At 45.6% G+C, this 24,537-nt stretch overlaps 1 protein-coding gene across 1 annotated transcript in view; it reads left to right on the top strand.

Annotated features, from left to right (window-relative positions):
• The first annotated feature begins 5,141 nt into the window (after positions 1 to 5,141).
• The window catches only part of RAB2A (RAB2A, member RAS oncogene family), a 68,114-nt gene continuing 48,718 nt past the window's right edge, over positions 5,142 to 24,537 (top strand). The window contains exon 1 of the mRNA XM_060200971.1: positions 5,142 to 5,374. Within this exon, the coding sequence (XP_060056954.1) occupies positions 5,329 to 5,374 (46 nt within the window). The 5' untranslated portion in view covers positions 5,142 to 5,328. The remainder of the gene's footprint in view (positions 5,375 to 24,537) is intronic.

Here is a 24,537-nt window from a genome sequence, read left to right as displayed (position 1 = left end):
AATTAGTGGTAGGGTCAAGACAGAAGTCAGATTTCCTAAGGTCTTTTTTTTTTAATTATTTTATTTTTTATTTTTTAAAAATATTTTATTTTATTTATTCCCTTTTGTTGCCCTTGTTTTATTGTTGTTGTTATTATTGTTGTCGTCACTGTTGGATAGGACAGAGAGAAATGGAGAGAGGAGGGGAAGACAGAGAGGAGGAGAGAAAGATAGACACCTGCAGACCTGCTTCACCACTTGCAAAGCATTCCCCCTGCAAGTGGGGTCCTGGGGCTTGAAACTGAGTCCTTCAGCATGAAGCTACATTATTACCAGGCAAGGTAAAATTAATTTGCTAAAAGTAACTATTTAAGGTAAAAATCTAAATATTTAACATGACAATACATCCCCAAAACTAAAATACAAACTCTCTATACAGGACACTTTTGGAGGGCCCCCAAAAGTGCCCTGTAAGCTAATCTTGTGGAAATTAATCCACAACAAATCTGGCATCAATCTGACACTGTAAATGCTAAAACCATAGTCACTAACATGCGTTAACTCTCTAAGTAACCTGAGTCTGTTTATAGTCCAAAGTAAAAATAGTTAAAAGATCAATATACATTTTAACTAAAATTGGTCTCAAGATCCTGCTGTAGACACTGCCACAGGAGGTCACATTAGATGATCTTTAAACAAGATTATAAAGATACTTAAACCAATTATAATCATTGAATTATCAATTATAGTAACTTGTTAAAAGTTTTTTTTTTCACAAGTAATTGACTACAACTATGTCAAAGTCTTCACATGAAGAAGCATCTGCTCATATGGTAAGGTACTGAACTATAAGAAGTTCCTCCATATACAACTTATTAACAATATTCACATATTTTTTTACACTTAACTGGTGTATCTCATTTTGCCACTATAGGCCTACCTTTGTCAGCCAACAATTTAAAGCTGTTTTCCTTTATAACATCACCCATGCCACAGACATCCCTTACTACCCCCAAAGTCAAATGGCTGTTGAGAAGGCCTGCCAAATGCCTACACTCAATTAAGTAAAGAAAGAAATAAGGGGAGATACATCCCCCCAATATTCAGTTGGCTAAGGCACCAAACCTCTTTTTCTATAAAAAGTTCGAATCAGATGCCCTGCTAACCACAGGGAGCAGATTGTTTTTCTTTCACAGGAATCTCGGGAAAAACCATCTGGACCCCTGCACACTCTGACATCGCCCACTAGACAGCACGACTACAGTGGCACACCCCCCGAAACCCTAGATGTCACCTGACACGATCTGAAGAACCTGATTCACAGACTCCAAGGACAGAACGTTCTCACTGCCTGTCTGCCCTTCCTGCTTCTGCTTTGTCTGTCACGTTTTGGCGGTTCCAGCACACTCTCCACAGAAAAGCAGAATTCCAGTGGCTGACCTTCCCCATGGAGATAGACGTACAGCGTTTCATCCCCTGGCATTTCTTCCGTGGTCATCTGCTTTGGACTGACACTTCTATTGGACTTACTGGTACACCTCTTGGACACTTTACACAACTTTACAGCAGTTTCCCTTCATGCTGCTGGTTTTTCAAAGACTGACCCACAGTAGTTCATGGACTTTGCAGCCAGTTACCTTGGGAACTATACAGTGCTGAACAGCCCCTTCATGGTGAACGAAGGGTGCTGCGTGTAGCAGGAGGCGGCCATTTTTGCTAGCTCCATGTGGCCCAAACCACTGCGCTCTCACCCAACTCTGAGGTGCCCACAATTGTGTTCCCTCTCTGCTCCGGATCTCCTCTCTCTCTCCTCTGCATGGCAGCACGACAAACGTGTGCTCAACCGGGTGCACCACCACCCGGCCCCTATTTTTTTTAATATTTATTTGTTTATTGGATAGAGACAGTCAGAAATTGAGAGGGAAGGGGATATAGAATAGAGACTAGAGAGGAAGCGAGACAGAGACACACCTGCAACACTGCTTCACCACTCACATAGCTTTCCCCCTGCAGGTGGGGACCCCGGTCCAACCGGAGTCTTTGCACATTGTAACATGTGCACTCAACCAGGCGTGCCACCTCTCCTGCCCGCCGTGTAGCATGTATAGCTAAAAAAAGCAAAAGAAGAAATCCCCCCACCTCCACACACCGAATTCTGACACCTTTTCTTGATTTCCTTGTGTTCATGGGTGAAGTTCTGTATGTAAAATGGATATTGTTGCAAGACCTCTGCTGTTCTCTGCTCTTCTAATAGTGTAGGAATGTTCCTTAAGGACTATAGACTTTTGTTTGACACCCTGATAGTTAGTCTGTTGAGGCAATGGGTAAAGGCCATACCCCTGAGGGTACTCAGGATATATATTTTTTAATTTCTCTATTGGGGGATTAATGTTTTACATTCGACAGTAAATACAATAGTTGTACATAACATTTCTCAGTTTTCTACATAACAATACAACCCCCACTAGGTCCTCTGTCATCCTTCTTGGATCTGTATTCTCTCCATCCACCCACCCACCCACCCCAGAGTCTTTTCCTTTGGTGCAATACGCCAATTCCAGTTCAGGTTCTACTTGTGTTTTCTCTTCTGATCTTGTTTTTCAACTTCTGACTGAGAGTGAGATCATCTCATATTCATCCTTCTGTTTCTGACTTGTTTCACTCAACATGATTTCTTCAAGCTCCAGCCAAGATGGACTGAAAACAGTGAAGTCACCATTTTTAATAGCTGCATAGTATTCCATTGTGTATATAGACCACAACTTGCTCAGCCACTCATCTGTTGTTGGACACCTGGGTTGCTTCCAGGTTTTGGTTATTACAAACTGTGCTGCTAAAAACATATGCGTACACGGATCTTTTGGGATGGGTGTGTTGGGTTCCTTAGGATATATCCCCAGGAGAGGAATTGCAGGATTATAGGGTAGGTCCATGTCTAGCCTTCTGAGAGTTCTCCAGACTGCTCTCCACAAGGGTTGAACCAATTTACATCCCCACCAGCAGTGCAGGAGAGCTCCTTTGACCCCACAGCCTCTCCAGCCTTTGTTGCTGCTACAGGTAGTCAGGAAATTAGTTTGTCCTTGAAGAGAAGACATACTAGAGACCAATCAAACAAGGAAGTATTGTATGAAAGAACTTGGATAAACAAGACAAAATGGTCTCTGGGGGTCACTTTGTGAGCTACCCTCTGCTCTAAAGATAAGTGCACCTAATTATGTGATTCACAGTAACTCTCTATGTCACATTTTTATGCTATCCACTAGCCTTCAGTAAAACCCCTTTCCAACATTCTGTAAAACAACAAAAACCTATGCATTCATACTTTGCAAGGCCATTGATGGCATGAGAACCACAGACAACTGAGATGTCAACAGAATTAAACAGAAGAGTTCCAAAAGAGAATATTAAGTGACAGGAACCAGGGCTACTAGATCCCAGTCACTGTTTTTTCCCTCAGTAATGATGCTCCTTCCTCTACCAACATTAGAGAAAATAGATTAATGAGTTTCCTCATGCAATTTTAAATTCCCTGGACAGATCTACTATCCGCATATTCTTTCTTGAGCCTAAAATCGGTTCCCATTTCTTTAGTCCTATTGACAAATTTCCATGAGTCATTCATATTCCTGGTTCTCAGACATTATCTTCTCTGGGCAACTTGTTTGGACACCTAAACTAGTTGTCTACAATCTTCTCTTCCAAAACCTTGCTCCACTATAACAAGGTCTGCCTTTCTTTGCGATTGCAGACAACAGTGAGCGGAAGCATAGCGTGCACTCAGTAAAAGTTAACTGAATGAACAAAGAAGTTACTTTCCCTTTAGAGACTTTCCAATAGGTAATTCATGACTACTGCAAGAAAGAAAAAAAAAAAAAATCAAACTGCACAAGAAGATTTCAGTGAAATGTTGTGGCTCTTCCATCCACTTCCTTGTGGGTCTCTGCTGTTTCCTTTCAGTTGACGAAGCCCTTTGGGCATTTAAGCATTTATGTCATGTTCTCGTACACTGGTAAGGTGATTGACAACAAAAACAGATAGGTTGTAAACATGTAAACACAATGCATATCATATACCCTTTATATTAACGGGTAGTGCAGATACAGAATATAAACACGTTTATACAGAGTCCTGTGCCTAGTTGTTGCTTAAGAATATCTCAGGCTCGGGAGTCGGGCTGTATCGCAACGGGTTAAGCACATGTGGCGCAAGGACCGGCACAAGGATCCCGGTTCCAGCCCCCGGCTCCCCACCTGCAGGGGAGTCGCTTCACAGGCGGTGAAGCAGGTCTGCAGGTGTCTGTCTTTCTCTCCTCCTCTCTGTCTTCCCCTCCTCTCTCCATTTCTCTCTGTCCCATCCAACAATGACCACATCAACAATAATAACTACAACAATAAAACAACAAGGGCAACAAAGGGGAATAAATAAATATTTTCTTAAAAAGAGTATCTCAGGCTCTTTAGTGCTTTTTCTTTCTTTCTTTGTTTAGTTAAGAGCAGCATAGTACTCCCTCCCTTGGGGGGGAGGAATAACACGCTCCCCTCCTCACTCCCTCATCTGTGGTTTCCGGCTTACAAACAGCAGCCTTTCCCCCATTAAAGCCCCGGCCTCAGACACAGCCCGGCATCGCCCTCCCACCCCGATCCCGGGGCTCCCGCATTTCCAGGCAGCGCCCCCGCCCCCCGCCCTCCGTCCCCCGCCACGCGCCCGGGGCGGGGCCCCGCATGGAACGCGGCCGCCCTTCCAGTCACGTGCCCCGCTTCCCCAGCGCGGGGGCGGAAGGACGCCGCACCCGCGGGGCGTCGCGGGGACCCCGCCGAACCCTTCCGGATTCCCCTTCCCCCCACCCCCAGCCCAGCGTCTCCGGGCCAGCGGGGTCGCTCGCTCGAAGGGCACCGGAGCGGCGCGCGCGCAGCCTGGAGCTGACGGGGCGCAGCCCGCGGGGCGGGGCGGGGCGGGGCTCTGCCGGGCGGGGCGGGGCGGGGCGGGGCTCTGCCGGGCGGGGCGGGCCTGGGGCCGGCGTGCGGGGCTCCTCCCCTTTCCCCCCGGCGGCCGCAGCACTTCCGGGTCGGCGCGGAGGCGGGGCGGAGGCGCCGCGGCGGCTGTTATTGTTCGGCGGAGCTGGGCCGGGCGCTGTCTCCCTTGGCTCGGTGGGTGTCAGTTTGTCCGGCTTGCTGCTCTGGGCCCTTGACTTCGGAGGTGGACGGCGGCGGCGCGGGCGGGGGCCTGGCGTTTGGAGGCCGAGCGGCGCCGGGGTGAGGGGCGCGGAGGAGGAGGAGGAGGAGGAGGAGGAGGAGGAGCGCTCGCAGCAGGAGGAGGAGCCGTGTGCCCTGGCACCGAGCGGCCGCGGCCATGGCGTACGCCTATCTCTTCAAGTACATCATCATCGGCGACACAGGTGAGGGCCCGGGGCGCGGCCGGGAGGGCGTCGGCGACCTCCGGGCCCCGGGGCCGGGGGAGCAAACGGTGGCGGGCGGACGGGGCCGGGGCCGGGGCCGGGGCCGGGGCCGCCGCCCGGACAGCCTCCGTCCCTCCCCCGCCGCCGCGCCGCTCCATTTCCGCAGTGCTGGAGCTGGTGACGTGGGCGCTGCGAGCCGCCCGGCCCGGCCCGGCCCAGCCCGGCCCGGCCCGGCCCGGACCTGCGGATCCCCCGCCCGCCCACCCGGGCGGCCCTGCAGCCGGGGCCGCGGCAGCCGTTTGCGTCTCCCGGGGCGAGAAGCGAGTGACAGGAGGGGACGACCGGGCCCGAGGCCGGGGAGCCCGGGAGGCCGCCAGTCGGGGGACTGAGCTCCGCCAGCGCCGCTGCCATCTCCCCTGCCCCCGGGGGTCTCTCGTCTCTTTTCCTCCAGAAAAGGGGGAGAGGCCTGGGGAGGAGGAGGAGGAGGAGGAGGAGGAGGAGGAGGGTGGGCTGACCCCGGAGCTCCATCTCCTGTGCCCTCCACTCATCTGCCAGAGCTAAGTGCGCTCCTGGTTTGGGATGGCTGACAGGAGAGAGAGGAGCCCATCTTAATAAAATATAGATAGATGTATAGCCACGTACGCATGTTTTTATTTATTTTATATTTTCACATTTTCAGCTTCCAAGCCAGCAGACTCCATAGAAATCCTTTGAGGCCGCCAAAGCGCACGAAAGAGATGGGGGGGGGGGCGGGGGTCGGCCTGGCCACGTGGGACCTGGAGTTATGGGGCTGGTGATGCAGTCAGGAGTGTGTGTGTGTGTAGCTGGGATGGATTGATTGGTTTTTTACCCCTTTCCTCTTTTCCGATGTATTCGCTGCTCAGTTTGCAGGTGATTCGTGCCTGTTTTTTTACCCCTTTCCTCTTTTCCGATGTATTCGCTGCTCAGTTTGCAGGTGATTCGTGCCGTGCCCCCCCTTTGAAGCTGGAAGACATTCCAGCCTCAGAATCGTCCACACAGCGGAGGAAGCGGGCTCCTCGTGAACTGCTTGTGGGCACCGGGCACCGGGCGGGCGGGCGGGCGGGCGGGCATATTCTCGCCTCGGTGCTAATAATAACACGTAAGCCGGGTCCTGGTGCGGAGAGGTAGTCACATTACCAGCGTCCGATTTCAGTGATGACTCGCACAACCCCGGGCCCTTTGCACGACTTCGGCAACGTCTGGCCGCGGTGACGGGGCAGGGCCACCGAGTCACCCGCCGCCTGGATGCTGCGGTCTGGTCCGGCTTCCTTCCCACCAGGTGTCGAGCTGTGGGTGAGCAGCGCGGTGGCGGTCCCTGCCTTTCCCACTGAGCGCCTGCCCTGTTGGTTGTCAGGTGTGGGGCTGGTAGCCTCGGTGCTGCGCTTACTGGCCATGCTGCCTGCTGCCTTCTCCTGGAATGCGGCCTCCTGCAGAAACGCCCTAGGCCCTGGCCTGCCCTGCCCTGCGGAGGGAAGGCGCTCTTCTCCCTCTCTCTCTCTGATTTATGTTGTTGGAATCCAGGACAGAGAAGTCGAGAGAGGAGGGGAAGACAGAGAGGGGGAGAGAAAGACAGACGCCTGCAGCCTTGCTTCACTGCCTGTGAAGTGAGGCACCCCTGCAGGCGGGGAGCCCGGGGCTCGAACCAAGATCCAAGATTCTTGCGCTTGTCGCCCCCTGCGCTTAACCCGCTGCGCCGCCGCTGCCCGGCCCTCGCTCCTTCCCCAACATCTTAAGGCCTCGCCTCCTGCTGGAGGAGCTTAGTACCTGTGGCTCCAGGTCAGTCTCCGCGCTCGCTCCCCGTCTGGGTCTGGAGTTCGGGCTTTCAAGGACCTCTGTCTGCAAGCTCAGCCGCCCGGTCTGCTATTGTCCGCGTTCCCAGTTAAGTGATCCCATGGGCTGATTTCTGCGCCCTTTCTTCTCTGAGACCCTGCTGTTTTCTCCCCGCGGAGTGAACAACACTCGGTGGACATTGTCGGTCTGTCAGACTCTTAACTCAGGTCTTCAATAACGCTTTCCAATTATTCGGCGCTCAGTGTGTCAGGATTTCTCCCGTGTGCTCTCCGTAAATGACATTCCTACCTTCCCTGAAAGTTATCTCGTTTGTATCTGCTGGTACTGATTAACCCCAGATTGTTTTTTTTTTTTTAATTTATTTTTATTTACTAATGAGAAAGGAGACAGAGAAAGAACCAGACATCACTCTGGTACATGTGCTGCTGGGGATTGAACTCTGGGACCTCATGCTTGCGAATCCAGGGCTTTACCACTGCGCCACCTCTCGGACCACAACCCCAGATTGTTTTATAGAAATTTACACAGGCCTCTGGATTTGATCTTCTTTCTCCTTTTTTTTCCTGCACAGACATTTACATTTGATTATATGCTAGAGAGCAGATGAAGTTATTTATACCATCTCACTTTTCAGAGACAGTCGAGTAGAAAATTTTTTCACTTACATACTTAGTCAAATTAATGAAGACTTAGCTAAGCAGGGCACTCTCTGTATCTATCTTTTTTTTTTTTTTTTAAATCTAGAACATTGTTCAGCTCTGGCTTATGGTGGTGCCAAGGATTGAACCTGGTGCCTCAAGTATGAAAGTCTTACTTAACCACTATTTTATCTCTCTGGCCTCAACTTGAACCATATTTTTCAGACATATTCTGCTGTCTTCTTGCTTCTGAAACATGGAGTTTTTGCTTAATTCAAAGCCTCCCCATTGTAATAATGGTAATACCCCCTTCGATAGCTCAGCTGGTAGAGCGGAGGACTGTAGGGAAGTTGCTGTAATAATGGTAATAGGATCCTCCTCCCCAAAATGATATTAAATCAACAATGTGAGATCTGTTCTGATTCTTTCAAAATCTGTAGTGTAGAAGACAGGGATGTTACAATGAAGGAAATCGCTGCTTTTCTGAACTGTTACTTTCCTTAGCCTATAAAATAATTACTCACAGCTTTGCCTTCGCTCAGTAGTGAGATAGGGTGAGGACAATGTGCAAGTTCTTTGGTTTTCCTAACAGAAGGGAACCAAACTCATTTTTCTTTTCACAGTTCTCTTCCTCATTTCTCTCATTTAATTAAAAAAGAGAAGCTATGACTACATGATCATGATAATACTGTTGAAATAGCTTCTCTCTTTACCCACCAAGGTTATCACTGGGGCTTGGTGCCTGCACAGTCACTCCACAGCTCCTGGCGAACCCCTCCCCTTCCTTTTTGTATTGAAACAGAGAAATAGGATGAGAAGGAGAGAGAAAGAGAAATACCTATAACACTACTCCACCACTTGTGAGCCCTGCCCCCAGATAGGGACCTGGAGGGTCTTGTGTGCAAATGTCTTGGGGCCGGGTGGTGGCACACCTGACTGAGCGCACATGTTACAGTGCTCAAGGACCCGGGTTCAAACCCCTGGTCCCCACCTGCAGGGGGAAAGCTTTGCAAGCAGTGAAGTAAGGCTGCAGGTGTCTCTCTTTCCCCCCCATCTATGTCCCCTGCCTCTCTTGATTTCTGGCTGTCTCTAGCCAATAAATAAAGATAATTTTTAAAAATAATTCTAATAAAGAATGATACATTAAAAAAGAAAGAAAACGTATTTTAAATCTATATATAAAGTGGAAACTGGGGAGTCGGGCAGTAGCACAGCTGGTTAAGCCGCACATGGTGTCACGTGTAAGGACCGGCATAAGGATCCCAGTTCCAGCCCCTGGCTCCCCACCTGCAGGGGAGTCGCTTCAAAGGCGGTGAAGCAGGTCTGCAGGTGTCTTTCTCTCCCCCCTCTCTGTCTTCCCCTCCTCTCTCCATTTCTGTCTTATCCAACAATGACGACATCAGTAACAACAACAATAATAGCTACAACAATAAAATAGAACAAGGGCAACAAAAGGGAATAAGTAAATATTTTTAAAAAGTGGAAACTGATTTTTTTTTTTTTTTAAGAAAAGTCTAGCCTAACATAAGCAGATCTACAGAGCTAGAATGAATATATGTATTCTGTAATCGTTGCTCCAGAATTCAGAGCCATAACTGCCTGCCATTTCAATCTCATCGCTGACCCTCCCTTGACTTCCCTGCTGCTCACCTCAACACACACAAACACAAGCCTGGTTGTGTTCAGTCTGAAATGCCCCTACCTGTCCTACCCCTGCTTCCAAATGAAAAAAGAAAGATTAGCTCAGAAGTGTTTTACTTGGCCCACTCCTGTTTACCCATTATATTGGTCCCACCTCCCCCTTCATTTCTGTTCTCCTTCCTACTAACCACTTTTTTTTTAATTTCTTTTTTAAAATTTTTATTTATTTATTCCCTCTTGTTGCCCTTGTTGTTTTATTGTTGTAGTTATTGTTTTTATAGATGTTATCGTTGTTGGACAGGACAGAAAGAAATGGAGGGAGGAGGGGAAGACAGAAAAGGGGAGAGAAAGAGAGATACCTATAGACCAGCTATACCACCTGTGAAGCCACTCCCCTGGAGGTGGGGAGCCGGGGGCTCCAACTGGGATTCTTACGCCAGTCCTTGTGCTTTGTGCCACGTGTGCTTAACCCGCTGTGCTACCGCCTGACTCCCACTTTTTTTTTTTTTAATGTAAGATCTTTTGAGGAAAAGTACTATATAAAACAGCCAGTTCCATATTGTCATGTCATCTGAGTGTGCTTCCCAATTGATAAACAGCATACTAACAGTTCTGTAGATGACATGATTCCCTGTTTACAGACACAAAGAAATAATCGCCATGAAAGGCCCAGTTAGCATTCTCGCGCAGCAGAGTGACTCATCTGGCTAGTGTGCTGCTGTGCCACATACACCACAAAGGTTCCAGCCTGACCAGCTTCAGTTCTATGATTTCTTTCCCTCTGTCTTTCTCTCTTAAAAAAAAAAAAAATAAGTGAGGGCCAGAGGTGACCCGATTTTTTTTTTCTTGTGATGAAAACTTAAGATTTCCTCTCGTAGCCACTTTGCACTGTGCATACAGTACTGCTGTCTACATACGCCTTAAGTTCTAGCTGATGTGTTAGAAACTGAACACTTGGCAACTTTTAGTCCTGGTCACCTGTCTTACCATATGTACTCTAAATCACCTTTTGCATGACCTGAACATTTTTACCTTAAACGTAAAATAAGATAGGCCATTCAGTGTGAGAGACTTTCTGTAAGCGGTGGACTACTGGTGCGCGGGCTCTTGGAGGGGCTGTTGTGAGACTCTCCCTGGAAGGCAGTAGATGAGCTCATACTAGAATGACAAGTAGGGATTTGCTTTGTGGGGAAAGAAATGCCCGGTAGGTAGTTGGAAGTACGTGTTTGCAGGGGCTGGGTGGTAGCACACTTGGTTGAGCTCACATGTTACAGTGAGCAAGGACCCAGGTTTGAGCCCCTGGACCCCACCTACAGGGGGAAAGCTTCACAAGTGGTGAAGCAGGGCTGCAGGTGTCTCTCTGTCTCTCTCCCTCTGTATCACCCCCTTCTCTCTCTATTTCTGGCTGTCTCTATCCAATAAATAAAAATTAAATTAAAAAAAAAAGGCCTGCATGGCAAGAAAAAAAAAAGTACGTTTGCATATCTGTTGACCAGCTTCCATATAGTGCTGATGATTTGAAAAAGAGATTGGGAAATTAAAAGTCGAACTGTGTTGTGAGTCACAGTTTTGAAATTTAAGTGTGAAAGGGAAAGACAGTGAGAAGCTTAGTATTTGCTGCAAGAGTAGGTAACCGTGGTCTGTATGAGATGGAGGGAACTGAGGTTAAACAGTTGGGAATTTGAGATTAAAATCCTAGAGGATTTGGGAAAGGAATAGATTAAATACTCTATAGAGATTTAAGAATGCAGATTTAGGAAGATTTCCTGTGGGAGATTTTGTGAGTCACCTACTGTATTCGGTGTGTCCGCCCCCTTCCAGTGTCATTGCTGGGGCTCAGCGCCTGCACTACAAATCCAATGCTTCTGCAGCCAGTTTTTCAGTTTTCGGGGTAGGACAGAAAAATTGAGAGGAGAAGGGAAGATAAGGGGGGCGGGGACTGGGTGATGGCACACCTGGTTGAGCTCACATGACAGTGCTCAAAGACCCATGTTCGAGCCCCCAGTCCCCACCTGCAGGAGGAAAGCTTCACCAGTGGTGAAACAGGGCTGCAGGTGTCTCTCTCTCTCCCTCTCAGTCACACCCTACCCTCTCAATTTCCGACTGCCTCTATGCAATAAGTAAATAAAGATTAAAAAAAAAAAAACTCCAGGAAAAAGAGAGGAAGAGAAAGTAGTGATCCCCCTGCTGGTGGGGAGCTTGGGGCTCAAACCTGGATCCTTGTGGCACGAGTCCTTAAGCTCCTTACTTTGTGCACTTAACTTGGTGCGCCACTGCCCCTGTATTTGTTTAAAAGCAAACAAACAAAATGCTCAGTGGCCCAAGTTCCTAGTGATTTTGATTCACTAAATCTGAGGCAGAGAACCTTTTTTAAGAATAGTAATCAAGCATTCAAAGTCCTACTGAAAATAAACTTAATCATGTGAAGTTATTTTTCATAATTGCAAACTGATGTATTCTTAAACTGTATTGTTAAATATCTGTGTGTGTGTGTGTGTGTGTATGTGTGTGTGTGTGTTTAACTTATTTTAATGAAAGAGATGCAGAGAGAGAGGGAGAGACCGGAGCACTGCTCAGCTCCAGCTTATGATGCTGGGGGTTGAACCTGGGACCTTAGGGCCTCAGATATGAAAGCAGGATCCCGGTTCGAGCCCCCGGCTCCCCACCTGTAGGGGGTTGCTTTATAGGCAGTGTAGCAGGTCTGCAGGTGTCTCTCTTTTCTTCCACCTCTCTGTCTTCCCCCACCTCTCTCCATTTCTCTCTGTCCTCTCCAACAACAACGACATCAATAACCACAACAATGTTAAACAACAAGAACAACAAAAGGGAAAATAAATAAAAAGAAGGCCTTTTTTTTTTTTTTTTTTTCCCAGAGCACTGCTTAGTGCTCTGGCTTGTGGTGGTGGTGAAGATTGAACCTGGGACTTTGGAGCCTCAGGCAGAAGAGTTTCTTTGCATAACCATCATTCTACCCTCTGCCCTGAAAGTGTTGGATAACCATTATAATCTTCCCTGTCCTAGTTTTGCCTGTTATTTAGATGTATTTATCACACAAGGGAACTAAAAATATGCCTGAAACACACCTTTTGTCTTGATCTAGAATTTAAAAATATACTTTTGCTTTATTTTCAAAAAACCATCTTTTGCATATTATCTGTAGTCTTTCAAGATTCTGAGTAGTTTCTTTTTATTTTTATTATCTTTATTCATTGGATAGAGATAGTTAGAAATGGAGAGGGGAGAGAGAGCTAGATAGACACCTGCAATCCTGCTTCACCACTCGTGAAGCTTTCCCCCTACAGGTGGGGACCGGGGGCTCGAACCAGGGTCCTTGGGCACTGTTAACACGAGCGCTCAACCAGGTGCGCCACCACCCGGCCCCTAGTGTTTTGTTTTGTTGTGTTTTGAGAAAGGAGGTGAGGATAGAGAGGGCACAAGAAAGACACCTGCAGCAATGCTTACTGTGCCTGAAGCTCTCCCCCTGCCGGTGGAGCCTGGGGCTTGAGCCCAGGTCTGTGCACCAGGTAAAGTGTGCGCTCTGCTGAGTGTGCCCGCGCCCCGTCCCTTGACTAGTCTTTTTCTTTTTGATTACCCTTCTTATTTTATTCGCTTTTGCCTTCCTCTTCCTCCTGCATGATAACGCCCCCACCCTCCCCCTTGGTACTCTTGTAGCCCCAATTGACATGACCCTGCGCCAACATGAAGTGGATTTTCTCTGTCATCACCCCCATGGCTTCCTTCACTTCATCTTATCGGTGCCTTTGGCTGTGGCCGCTCAGTCACTTTATTTTATTTGAGCAGATCCTAGTTTTGCTGGCTTGGCTGTGTTTCCTGTTCTCTGGCCCAGCAGTGTTGGCTCCCGGTTTGTTCTCTGCTCCCAGTGTGTGAGGCTGTGTCCTTTTCCACATAGGCATCCACATACTGACCTCTCGTCCCATTTTAACTTGTCGTTTCTACATGAAGTTTTCCACTGGATTTCACCAACCTGGTTTACTTCCAGAATTTAAACTATTCTACATTCGAGTCTCTGCACTTACAAGTGAAAGATGCCAGAGACCACACTCACACTCTCCCTCCCTCCCTCTACTTGCGGCAGTTTTCTCCACTCAAAATAATTTGATTCTCCTCCTTGGAAATGTTGTGGTAGAGTTATGGTGAGGTCTGGACATCTAGCATTTTTAAAAGTCTGATTTGTTGGGAGTCGGGCGGTAGCGCAGCGGGTTAAGCACAGGTGGCGAGAAGGATTCCAGTTCGAGCCCCCGGCTCCCCACCGTCAGGCGAGTCACTTCACAGGTGGTGAAGCAGGTGTCTGTCTTTCTCTCCCCCTCTCTCTGTCCTATCCAACAACAACGATATCAATAACAACTATAACAATAAAACAACAAGGACAACAAAAGAAAATAAATATAATTTTTTTAAGTCTGATTTGTTGTAGTAGTAGTAGAAGAAGGGAAGGAGGTCTATCACAAGGCTTTTCTTGGCCGGTTTCTCGAGGATGATTCCACTGCCAGATATCTTGCTTTCTGAAATTTTATTTAAGCAATCTCTAAAGCAGAGCCATGTTTTAATTCATACGGAATATATCGCAAGATCTTTCGTTATTTATGTAGGAGTCTCTTTTTTTCATTTCTTTATTGGGGGATGAATGGTTTACAGTTGACAGTAAAATGCAGTAGTTTGTACATGCATAACATTTCCCAGTTTTCCACGTAACAATTCACCCCCCCACTAGGTAGGTCCCCCTCTGCCATCATGTTCCAGGACCTGAACCCTCTCCCTACCCCAGAGTCTTTTACTTTGGTGCAATGCTGTAGTAGAGTCTGAGTAATTCTTCATATTTTTTGTTGTTTGTATACAGTAATAGAAGCTTTTTGCCTTTATTTATGTAGGAGAGGGAAGGGGAGTAGAAACGTAGAGACAGACACCTGCAGCCATGCTCCACCACTCATGAAGCTTTTCTCCTGCAGGTGGGGACCAGGGGCTTGAACCTGGGTCCTTGTGCACTTAAACTTTCTAGATGAAGAAGTTTTAGTCCTTGAGGCAAATTAGAAGTTCCCCCTCCCTACCTTTCACAAGTTTTTCTTCTTGTCGCTGACAGAAAGGAAAGGAGGGCACAGCACCAAAGCTGCTGTCTCCCAGTTCAGTGGGGCCTGGGCTGAAACCGGGGCTGTGTGCGTGATGACACAGCAAGCAGTTTTGACAGCCAGCCTTTTAGAAGTTTAAATTTTCAGAATCTGCTGCAGCTCTTTAAGTTCCTCCTCCCAGTTTTCACCTCAAGAATTTGGAGACTAGTTACTGTGTTTCTTGTCAGACGGAAGGAAGAAAGGAGAAAATGAATAGTGATAGATGCATGTCATAGTGAAAGTTTTAGACATTTCACTTTTCACATTTTTTATTATTATGAGAGTTGAGCGAGAAAAAAGATCAGAATACGGGGCCAGCTGTTGGCACACCTGGTTAAGTGCACATGTTAAAATGCACAAGGACCTGGGTTTGAGCCCCGGGTCCCCACCTGCACAGAGAAAACTTCACGAGCAGTGAAGCAGGGCTGTAGGTGTCTCTGTTTCTCACCCCTCTCTATGTCCCCTGCCCCTCTTGATTTCTGGCTGTCTCTATCCAACAAATAAATAATAATAAAAAAAGATCAGGGGTGGGGGCGTAGCATAATGATTATGCAAAGAGACTTTCACGTCTGAGGCTCTCAAGTCCTGGGTTCAGTCCCCCACACCGCCATAAGCCAGAGCTAAGCAGTGCTCTCCTAAAAGTAAAAAAAAAAAAAAAATTAGAACACTGCAGTTCTGGCATTAGTTGATGCTGGAGATGGGACCTGTGGCCTTGGCAACCTCTAACATGGGCATACAAGTAGGTGCTCCAACAGGCTGGACTGTTTGGCCCTCCTGTAGGTGTTCCTTGCACAGAATTGGGACCCCAGGAAATGACCGAAACATTCCAGGTAGCTTCTGCTGGGTAGGCCGCCTACATTGACACTGACCATTTACTTTTTGCCTTTTTATTTGTTTGGTTTGGTTTGGTTTTTCATTTAAGAGCACAAAATTATAATTTTATAATTATTTTATAATTATAATTTTGTGTGCTTTTTAATGCAAATGAGATTCCATCATTTGCAGTTTGAAGTTCTATATTAGTTCGTGCACTTGTCAGCGTGCTCACCAAACAGGTGTTTCACGTGGCAAACATGTATTTTACGTCACTAGTTCATCCAGACTAGGTTTCCTTCCGAAGGGGACTTGCTCATTCGGATTGTTGGTAGAATATAGTTTCTTGGGAGTCAGGTGGTAGCGCAGTGGGTTAAGCGCAGGTGGCACAAAGCACAAGGGACTGTCATAAGGATCCCGGTTTGAGCCCCCAGCTCCCCACCTGCAGGGGAGTCGCTTCACAGGTGGTGAAGCAGGTCTGCAGGTGTCTTATCTTTCTCTCCCCCTGTCTTCCCCTCCTCTCACCATTTCTCTCTGTCCTGTCCAACAACGACGACATCAACAACAACAATAAAAACAGCAGGGGCAGCAAAAGGGAATAAATAAATAAAAACAAACAAAATAATATAGTTTCTTGCAGTTGTACATTCAAGAACTCCATTTTCTTGTAACTTTTGGGGGGTCATCCCATTTTTCTGCTTTTATAGAAGTACTTATGATTCAGTTGGGTTTACTTGTTTAGTCTCTCCACCTCAAGGTCTATAATCTTAATCACATCTGTGCAAAGTCCCCTTTGCCATGTGGAACAACAGAGCAGATTCTGTGGGTTGCAGTATGTATATTGGGGGAGTGGGCTATCCCTGTTTAGGGGAGTGGGCTGTCCCTGTTTACTACAGAGAGCTAACAAGGAAGAGTAAGGTAGAGCCAGAAAGATGGCTCACTGGCTAGGGCACCTGTCTTGCCATATCTACAGCCCAGATTCCAGCTTTGGTGACACTTTGGTGACATACTGTGACATCCTTCTTTTTCTGTCTCTATCTGAATGTGGGGGAGGGGAATTGACCCAGAGAGATTAACTAAATGGCATGTGTGTGAGGCTCTGATGATGCAGAAGAAAGAGAGGGAAAGATGGAATTAAAAGCAGTATTAATACTTGAAGCAAATGATGGTGACAGTTGTTTGATAATGGCATTCTGTGTATCTTCTTTAAGTGTGTAGTGTCTTTAGCACTGGACAGTTCAGAGAGAGAATCTTGTTTGTTTGCTCTAATTACAGTATTTATTTTTACTATGCATGCAGACATGGCCTTTATCCTGAAAAACAGCAGAACTGTCTTATTTAAAATACGGACATTCCTTTTTCTCTCTCTCTCTCTTTTTTTTTTTTTTACCAACTGTGTGGGCATGTCTTAAATCTCACTAAGGCTTGGTGTGCTCACTTGTAAAATGGGTATAAAATATGAGATCTGATGTATAGCGCTGATAGAAGAAATGCTTAGTAATTCACCCCGACTTTCTATCATTCTGCTTTGAATGCTTTTATAATTTTCCCATATACCTTTGAAAAATGAACCCAGATTTGACCAATGCAACTTGTTCAGTATTTGAGTAGTGCTATTCATAAGAACAACAACAACAAAAAGTTTTGGGAGTTGGGTGATAGCATAGTGGGTTAAGCGCAAGTGGCACAAAGCGCAAGGACTGGTGTAAGAATCCCGGTTCGAGGTCTGCAGGTGTCTGTCTTTCTCTCCCCCTCTCTGTCTTCCCCTCCTCTCTCCATTTCTCTCTGTCTTATCCAACAGCAATGACATTAGTAACAACAATAATAATTACAACAGTAAAAAGGGCAACAAAAGGGAATGAATAAATAATATTAAAAATAATAAAATATAAAAAAAGTTTTTCACGTCTGTTTTAATATGTTGATCACACACACTCTCCAGTTTAGATGGTTCATTTGTGACTAGCTGATATTTTGAGTAGTCTGCTATTTTAAACTCTTGAGTTTTTTAAGCTGTGTTGTTATGTATATTCTTGTACTCACCAGATTTGTTTGCCTTTAGACGTTTTATGTAAAGTTCAAGATTCACAGTTGTTTGTCAAGATTCGCTTTATTCCAGTTATCTATATTTAGTTTATTTGAACAACTAAAGATTTAAGGACTTTGTTCTATAGAAAAGATTTGATAATCAGGAGCAGAAACCTCCTCCAGCTAGCTCAAGAGTGGACGTTTGTGGTAATAGTGTTCCCAGGAATCCCAGAGAACCTCTAGCCCAGTCTTGTGCAGCTGGCCATGCTGAAGCCTTCTCTGTGAGTGCTGAGATAACGGGAATATGCGTTTTTAGTTTTCACATGTATTTCCTATTTGTTTCCTCATCCCCGCCCCCGCCCACCCTTTTGAAAATTGTGTGTGTGCTTGTGTAGCTGGACCTGTCACTCGGGCAACTTCAGTGCCCCAGGCTGCTTTTTTCATTCAGATAGAAAGGGTGAGGGGGATCGGGACCACCATCACCACCCCTCACCCCCCCACAACACCTGCGCTTCCTTCAGTTTCACAGCACTTTTGATTTTGTTCCCTGGTTTTGAACTTGGGCTATGTGGCTGGCATAGCAAATACTCGGCTCAGTGAACTGTTTGTCCAGCCCTCGTTATTTCTTTCTGTTTTCTTAGATCAGAGAATATAGACTGTGTGTTGAGTCTTCAGTGAGTAATTGAGAGCCAGGAACTTGCTCCGTTTTTGTCCATGCCTTATGTAAGCTTCAAAGTGTAGTCTTGTATACTAGTGGGTTCCAGCCTCTTCCTTTTTTTTTTTTTAAATTATCTTTATTTATTGGATAGAGACAACCAAAATTCAAGGGGCATGGGGAGATAGAAAGAGAGAGACACCTGCAGACCTGCTTCACCACTTGCAAAGCTTTCCCTCTACAGGTGGCGACTGGGGTCTCGAACCTGGATCCTTGCGCACTGTAACGTGCACTCAACCAGGTGCGACACCACCTGGTCCCTTGGTTCCAGCTTCTTAATCAGAATTGCTGGGGCCAAGTGGTAGCACACCTGGTTGAGCGCGCATATTACAGTGCGTAAGGACTCAGGTTCAAGCCCCCTATCCCCACCTGCAGGGAGAAAGCTTTGCAAGTGGTGAAGCAGGGCTGCAGGTGTCTCTCTGTCTCTATCCCCCACTTCCTCTCAATATCTGGCTGTCTCTGTCCACTACGTAAATAAAAATAATTAAAAACATTAAAAGGGGGCCGGGCAGTAGCACAGCAGGTTAAGTGCAGGTAGCGCAAAGCACAGGGACTGGTGTAAGGATCCCGGCTCCCCACCTGCAGGGGGCTCGCCTCAGCGGTGAAGCAGGTCTGCAGGTGTCTCGCTCTCTGTCTTCCCCTCCTCTCTCCATTTCTCTCTGCCCTGTCCAACAACAATGACATCAGTGACAACAACAATAATAACTACAAGAAGAATAAAAAACAACAAGGGTAACAAAAGGGAATGAATAAATAAATATTTTTTTAAAGAATTGATGTCTGTTTGGATTCTGTCTTTTATGTTTTTTGTTTTGTTTTTGTCATAAGGGTAATCACCCTTGGGTTCTGTACCTGCATGCCAAAACCTCTGCTCCTGGAAGCCTTTTTTTCCCCCCTTTTTTGAGAGGACAGAGAGAAACTTAGAGCAGAGAGGAAGATAGGGAGGGAGAGAAACAGAGAGACACCTGCAGTATTTGTTCCACCATTCTCAAAGCGCCCTGCAAGTGGGGAGCAGGGGCTCAAACCCAGGGCCTCATGCATGTAAGGTGTAAGATGTGCTCTTAACCATGGACTCCGCCACTTGCCCCCTTCTTTTTATATTCTTTAATCATTTTTTTGTGTGCTTTTTTTTCCTGAAATTTAAAGATGTTAGAATCTCCCATTTTGACAATGAGTTTTCCATAATAGTTCTGTCAGATTGGCCCCCTTCCCAGTAAATCTGAGGATAATTTGCATGTTGAGGAGTTAGTTATTCCTTATAAAGTTACCATTCACTTGTCATGTGTAGCATTTGCCAGTTTGATTTTTTATATTAAAATATTTGTTTGACCTTGCCCTCTGTCTCTTCAATTTTTTAAAATTCTTCTTCTTCTTCTTCTTCTTCATTTTAATGATAGAGCTCTGTTCAGCCCTGGTTTATGGTGGGGCTGGGAATGGAACCCAAGCCCTCAGCCTCAGGCATGAGAGTCTTGCTTAACCGTTATGCCGTCTCCCCAGCCCTGTTTAATTTCTTAAACCTCTTATTAAATTTTATTTGATTATTTAATAGAGAGAAGTCAAGAGGTCTGGAGATGACACAGAGGCGGGAGACACCTGCAGCAGCGCTCACCACTTGCAAAGCTTCCCTCCGCAGGTGGGATGTGGGTGCTTGAACCCCCCAGCTCGTTGTCATGGTAGTGTGTGCACCAGCACCTGGCCCCATCCTCTGTATCTTCTTTTGGAAGAGGATGTTTTATTTTGGGGGATAAAAAAATAGACATAAAAGTTAAGAGTTAAAACCCTTTGTATACAGTTCACCTTTTTTTATCTACTAAAGGTAATCATGTTCCCATGTGATTGTTTTATTATTATTAATGAAGAAGAGAGAGGGGGGACACCAGACATCACTCTGGTACATGTACTGCCGGGGATTGAACTCAAGACCTCATGCTTGAGAGTTTAGTGCTTTTATCCACTGCACCACCCGGGCCACCCCATAGGATTTCTTTTTTTTTTTTTTTTAATTATTTATTCCCTTTCTGTTGCCCCTGTTGTTTGATTGTTGTTGTTATTGATGTTGTCATTGTTGGATAGGACAGAGAGAAATGGAGAGAGGAGGGGAAGACAGAGAGGGGGAGAGAAAGACAGACACCTGCAGACCTGCTTCACCGCCTGTGAAGTGACTCCCCTGCAGGTGGGGAGCCAGGGATCCTTATGCCAGTCCTTGCGCTTTGCACCACGTGCGCTTAACCTGCTGCGTTACCGCCCGACTCCCCACCCCATATGATTTCTATGCTTATTTGTATCTGTAACAGTCCTCAAGATCTTATGTATTTTTTTTTCAATCATTAATGGAATGGAACTACTTACTCCGAAACCTTGATTCAACATTTTTTGAGGATATCTATTAATACATTTAATCTGTTTTGTTGATAGTAATTCCTTGGTAGGTTTAATTTTAATTATATTCTGTTTTACTCTGACACAGTTCTTCTATTTCATCCTAGTAAAGGAAATTTATGGGTTGGGTGTTTGTTGTATAAGTACTGTGTGGATTATCCATGTGTCTGCTTTTTGAAAATACAAACTTTGGTTCTGGAAATATATCTTGAAGTGGAGCCAGGGTGGAAGATGTGCACATCTACCTGCTAACCCGACTCACTCTCCAATGTAGTCAGTTGACTCTCATCCTTTAATTTCTTCCATGTCGCAGTTTTTTCAAAACCTTTGTAATATATAACACACACATATATGTATATATATTTTTTACGCTAAAGGTCCAGTGTGCTATCTGTTGTACCAGAGTCCTGCATATATATTGCTATTTTACTTATTTATTAATGAGAAAGATAGGAGGAGAGAGAGAAGGACATGACTCTGTTACATGACTCTGTTACATGTGCTGCTGGGGATTGAACTCAGGATCTCTCAGGCTGAGAGTCCAGTGCTTTATCCACTGCACCATTTCCCAGACCACTATGTATATATTTTTTAAATCAGCCAGAAAGGCAGTTAGTTATTCATGAGGAGAACATAGTCATTGTTGAATTTGAATTTATTTTTACTGTTGGGTGACATCTGGGCAGGGACCGTGTCCCACACGTTTCCAGGCACTGGTAGTGAAGCAAGTCTGATGGAAAGTAGTTATCTGTTTATAAAATGCATATATAGGGGCCGGAGAGGTAGCATAACACGCAGAAAAGACTTGCATGCGAGAGGCTCTGAGATCCCGGAGTCACTCCCCCGTAGTCGTAAGCCAAAGCTGAGCAAGGCTCTGGTTTCTCTGTCTCTCCTTGTTAAAGTAAAACAAATAGGGGAGTCGGTAGCGCAGCGAGTTAAGCGCACGTGGCTCGAAGCACAGGGACCCGCGTAAGGGTCCTGGTTCAAGCCCCTGGCCCCCCACCTGCAGGGGAGTCGCTTCACAGGTGGTGAAGCAGGTCTGTAGGTGTCTTTTTTTTTTTTTTTTTTTTTTTTTTTTGACCAGAGCACTGCTCAGCTCTGGCGTATGGTGGTGCAGGGATTGAACCTGGGACTTTGGAATCTTAGGCATGAGAGTGCCTTTGCAAACCATTATGTAATCTACCCCTGCCCAGGTGTCTTATCTTTCTCCCTCTCTCTGTCTTCCCCTCTTCTCTCCATTTCTCCCTGTCCTGTCTAACAACGATGATATCAATAACTACAACAACAATAACAAGGGCAACAAAAGGGAAAATAAATAGTAAAAATAATAAATAAATAGTAAAACATTTTTAAATGGGTAATGTGAGTAGCACACCTACAGTTTTGTTGCCTTATGCTATAGTTATCTTTCCTCTGACTTGGCAGCTATCTTTGAAAGTCGCCTGTCAGTAATTGTTTGTCTGGTACTGTTGGTGTAAACAGTGTATATTCTGCTTGCTCTGATGCCTGAAGCTCACTATCTCTGTCCTCCTCTCTTTTTGTGGAGGCAGGACCGTGAATGTACTGTTTCACCACTCACGGGGAACTCTTTCAGGGACAGAGAAAAAACAGGAATACACACTTCCCATGTTATGTTGGGACTCAAACCTGGGCTGTAAGTGGGATACGGCAGCATTATAAATAATGGACTCTCTGGACTGGACTCTGCTCTGAAGAACATTGTATGACATGCACTTTATCGTCTGAAGAACTTCAAAAAAGGAACCCGACTCTCACTTTATCTAAATGATAAAGTTCTCCCTTAACTCAAATTCCTGACAGTAATTATTTCCATTATTATTTTTCTTTTTTCTTTCTTGACTTTGACTTTTTAAATATTTGTTTATTTATTCCCTTTTGTTGCCCCTGTTTTTTTAGAGTTGTAGTTGTTATTGTTGTTGATGTTGTCATCGTTGGATAGGACAGAGAGAAATGGAGAGAGGAGGGGAAGACAGGGGGAGAGAAAGACAGACACCTGCAGACCTGCTTCACTGCAAGTGACTCCCCTGCAGGTGGAGGGCCGGGGGCTTGAACCAGAAACCTTATGCGGGTCCTTGCTCTTGGTACCATGTGCTCTTAACCCACTGAGCTACTGCCCGACTCCTTTGACTTTGACTTTTTATTTCCTTATTCATTCTGGCTTATATTTCCTTCTTAGATAACTTACCTTCAGAGATAGAAAATCATGTTAGATTTGAATGTGAATGTATAAATTTTTACTCGCTAGCTCTGAATAAATTCTGCTTGAAGTTCTTTTTTTTTTTAAAAAAAGAGCACTGCTCAGCTCTGGCTTATGCTGGTGTGGGGGGGTTGAACCTGGGACTTTGGAATCAAATGTGTACTTCATTTTTTTTTTCTTCAGTGATTTTCAAATCTGTATCTCACATGCAGGCTTCCTTGTAATTTTCTTAGCAGGCCAACATTTAATGTGACTATATTTGGTTACACTAGAAGTTTTATTACTTAAATGTCATGTCACTATGGAGATAGTTAGCTGAAGCCAGGAAAAGTATTTTTCCTCTTAATTAGATAGTTCGTTATTTTTTTAAATGGAAAATGATAAAAATGAATATTTATAATAATTATTTGTGATGATTGAATTTATCACCACTTTACTAAATGGGATAGACTTTTTTTTTTTAAAGGCTAAATAACTTATGAAAAAGCAGGAAAGAGAGACCCCGAGCATCATTCTGCCATGTGATACTGAAGATCGCCCTCTGGGCCACGTTTGACCCACTGTGCCACCTCCTGTACAGTGGTCTTTCTGTCTTTCCACAGCTTTCTGTGCACCCACTAGTGTTTATTATGTGTGTGAGCCAACCCCAGAATAGGATCAAACAATGTTATTCTACACCTTTCTGCTTTCACTTAGAAGTAAATGTTGAAAATCCGAATATATCATCACATACGAATCTGTCTTATTCTTTTTAAACACCCACATAACTGTACCATAATTTAATTAGATTCTGGTTCTGTTAGCCCTCACCTGTGCCTGCAAGCATCAGAAACCTACCTTACAAATAGAAGCTTTTATTAATAGAAATATTTTATAGTTCGCCGATTTGATAAGGTAATAAAAACAAGCTTGAAAATAACAAAAACCAAGAAAGGAAAGGTACAGGCAAGTTCCTGGCTAGTAGATTCAGTGTGCTAGGTGCATCTCTAACTTCCATGAAGTATAATAGATATAGTTTTGGGGTGTTTTTTAAGGGCAGAGAAATAGGGAGGGAGACACCTGCAGCACTGCTTCACTGCTTGTGAAACTTTCCCCTGCAGGTGAGGACTGGAGGCTTGAACCTGGACCCTTGTGCACTGTTAATGTGTGCGCTCTACCAGAGTGCCACCACCTGGCCAGCTGGATACAGCAGAGTCCAGATCCTGCACGAGAGCATCTGTTAGCCTAGATTGCATGCCTATGCCCTGATTTTTAGGTAACTTATAGAGGGGTACTCTTATGCTCGGTTGCCAGAAACAACAAAATGCCTACCCACAAATACTGTTAGGCTCAGTGCTGAATGCTTTGTCAAGCATTATTGTGCATTTGTGTAAGAAGTAAAATTTGTGAGTCAGCTGTGATTGATATTTCGCATTTTGGTAGAGACTGCCAAATCTTTCATTAGAAAGATAATTCGGGGACCAGGATATGGCTTAGCAGGTAAAGTACATCCCTCATGTGAGGCTCTGGTTCAGTCCCCAGCACCAAATGGGTACACCATGGACAGCACCAAAGCTAATGGTTGTCTTTCCTCCCTGGCTGCCAGAAGTTACTCTCACCAGAAACTGCATGCCCACCCGACTGCTTCAGTGAAAGCAAACAGTCATTGATGTTCTTTGCCCTGGAAAGACCACCCCAGGTGTCATCTTCGTATTTGGATTCAGGACCCATTTTGGTGGTGTCAGGACAACTGGCTTTGGAATGATTTATGGTTCTGTGGATTCTGCAGACAAAAGTGAGCTCAGACATAGATTTGC

The sequence above is a fragment of the Erinaceus europaeus genome, chromosome 1, assembly GCF_950295315.1.
Source record: "Erinaceus europaeus chromosome 1, mEriEur2.1, whole genome shotgun sequence".
NCBI classification, from domain to species: Eukaryota; Metazoa; Chordata; class Mammalia; order Eulipotyphla; family Erinaceidae; genus Erinaceus; species Erinaceus europaeus.
Note: the sequence above shows the minus strand (reverse complement) of the source record. Positions and strands in the feature narration are given on the sequence as shown.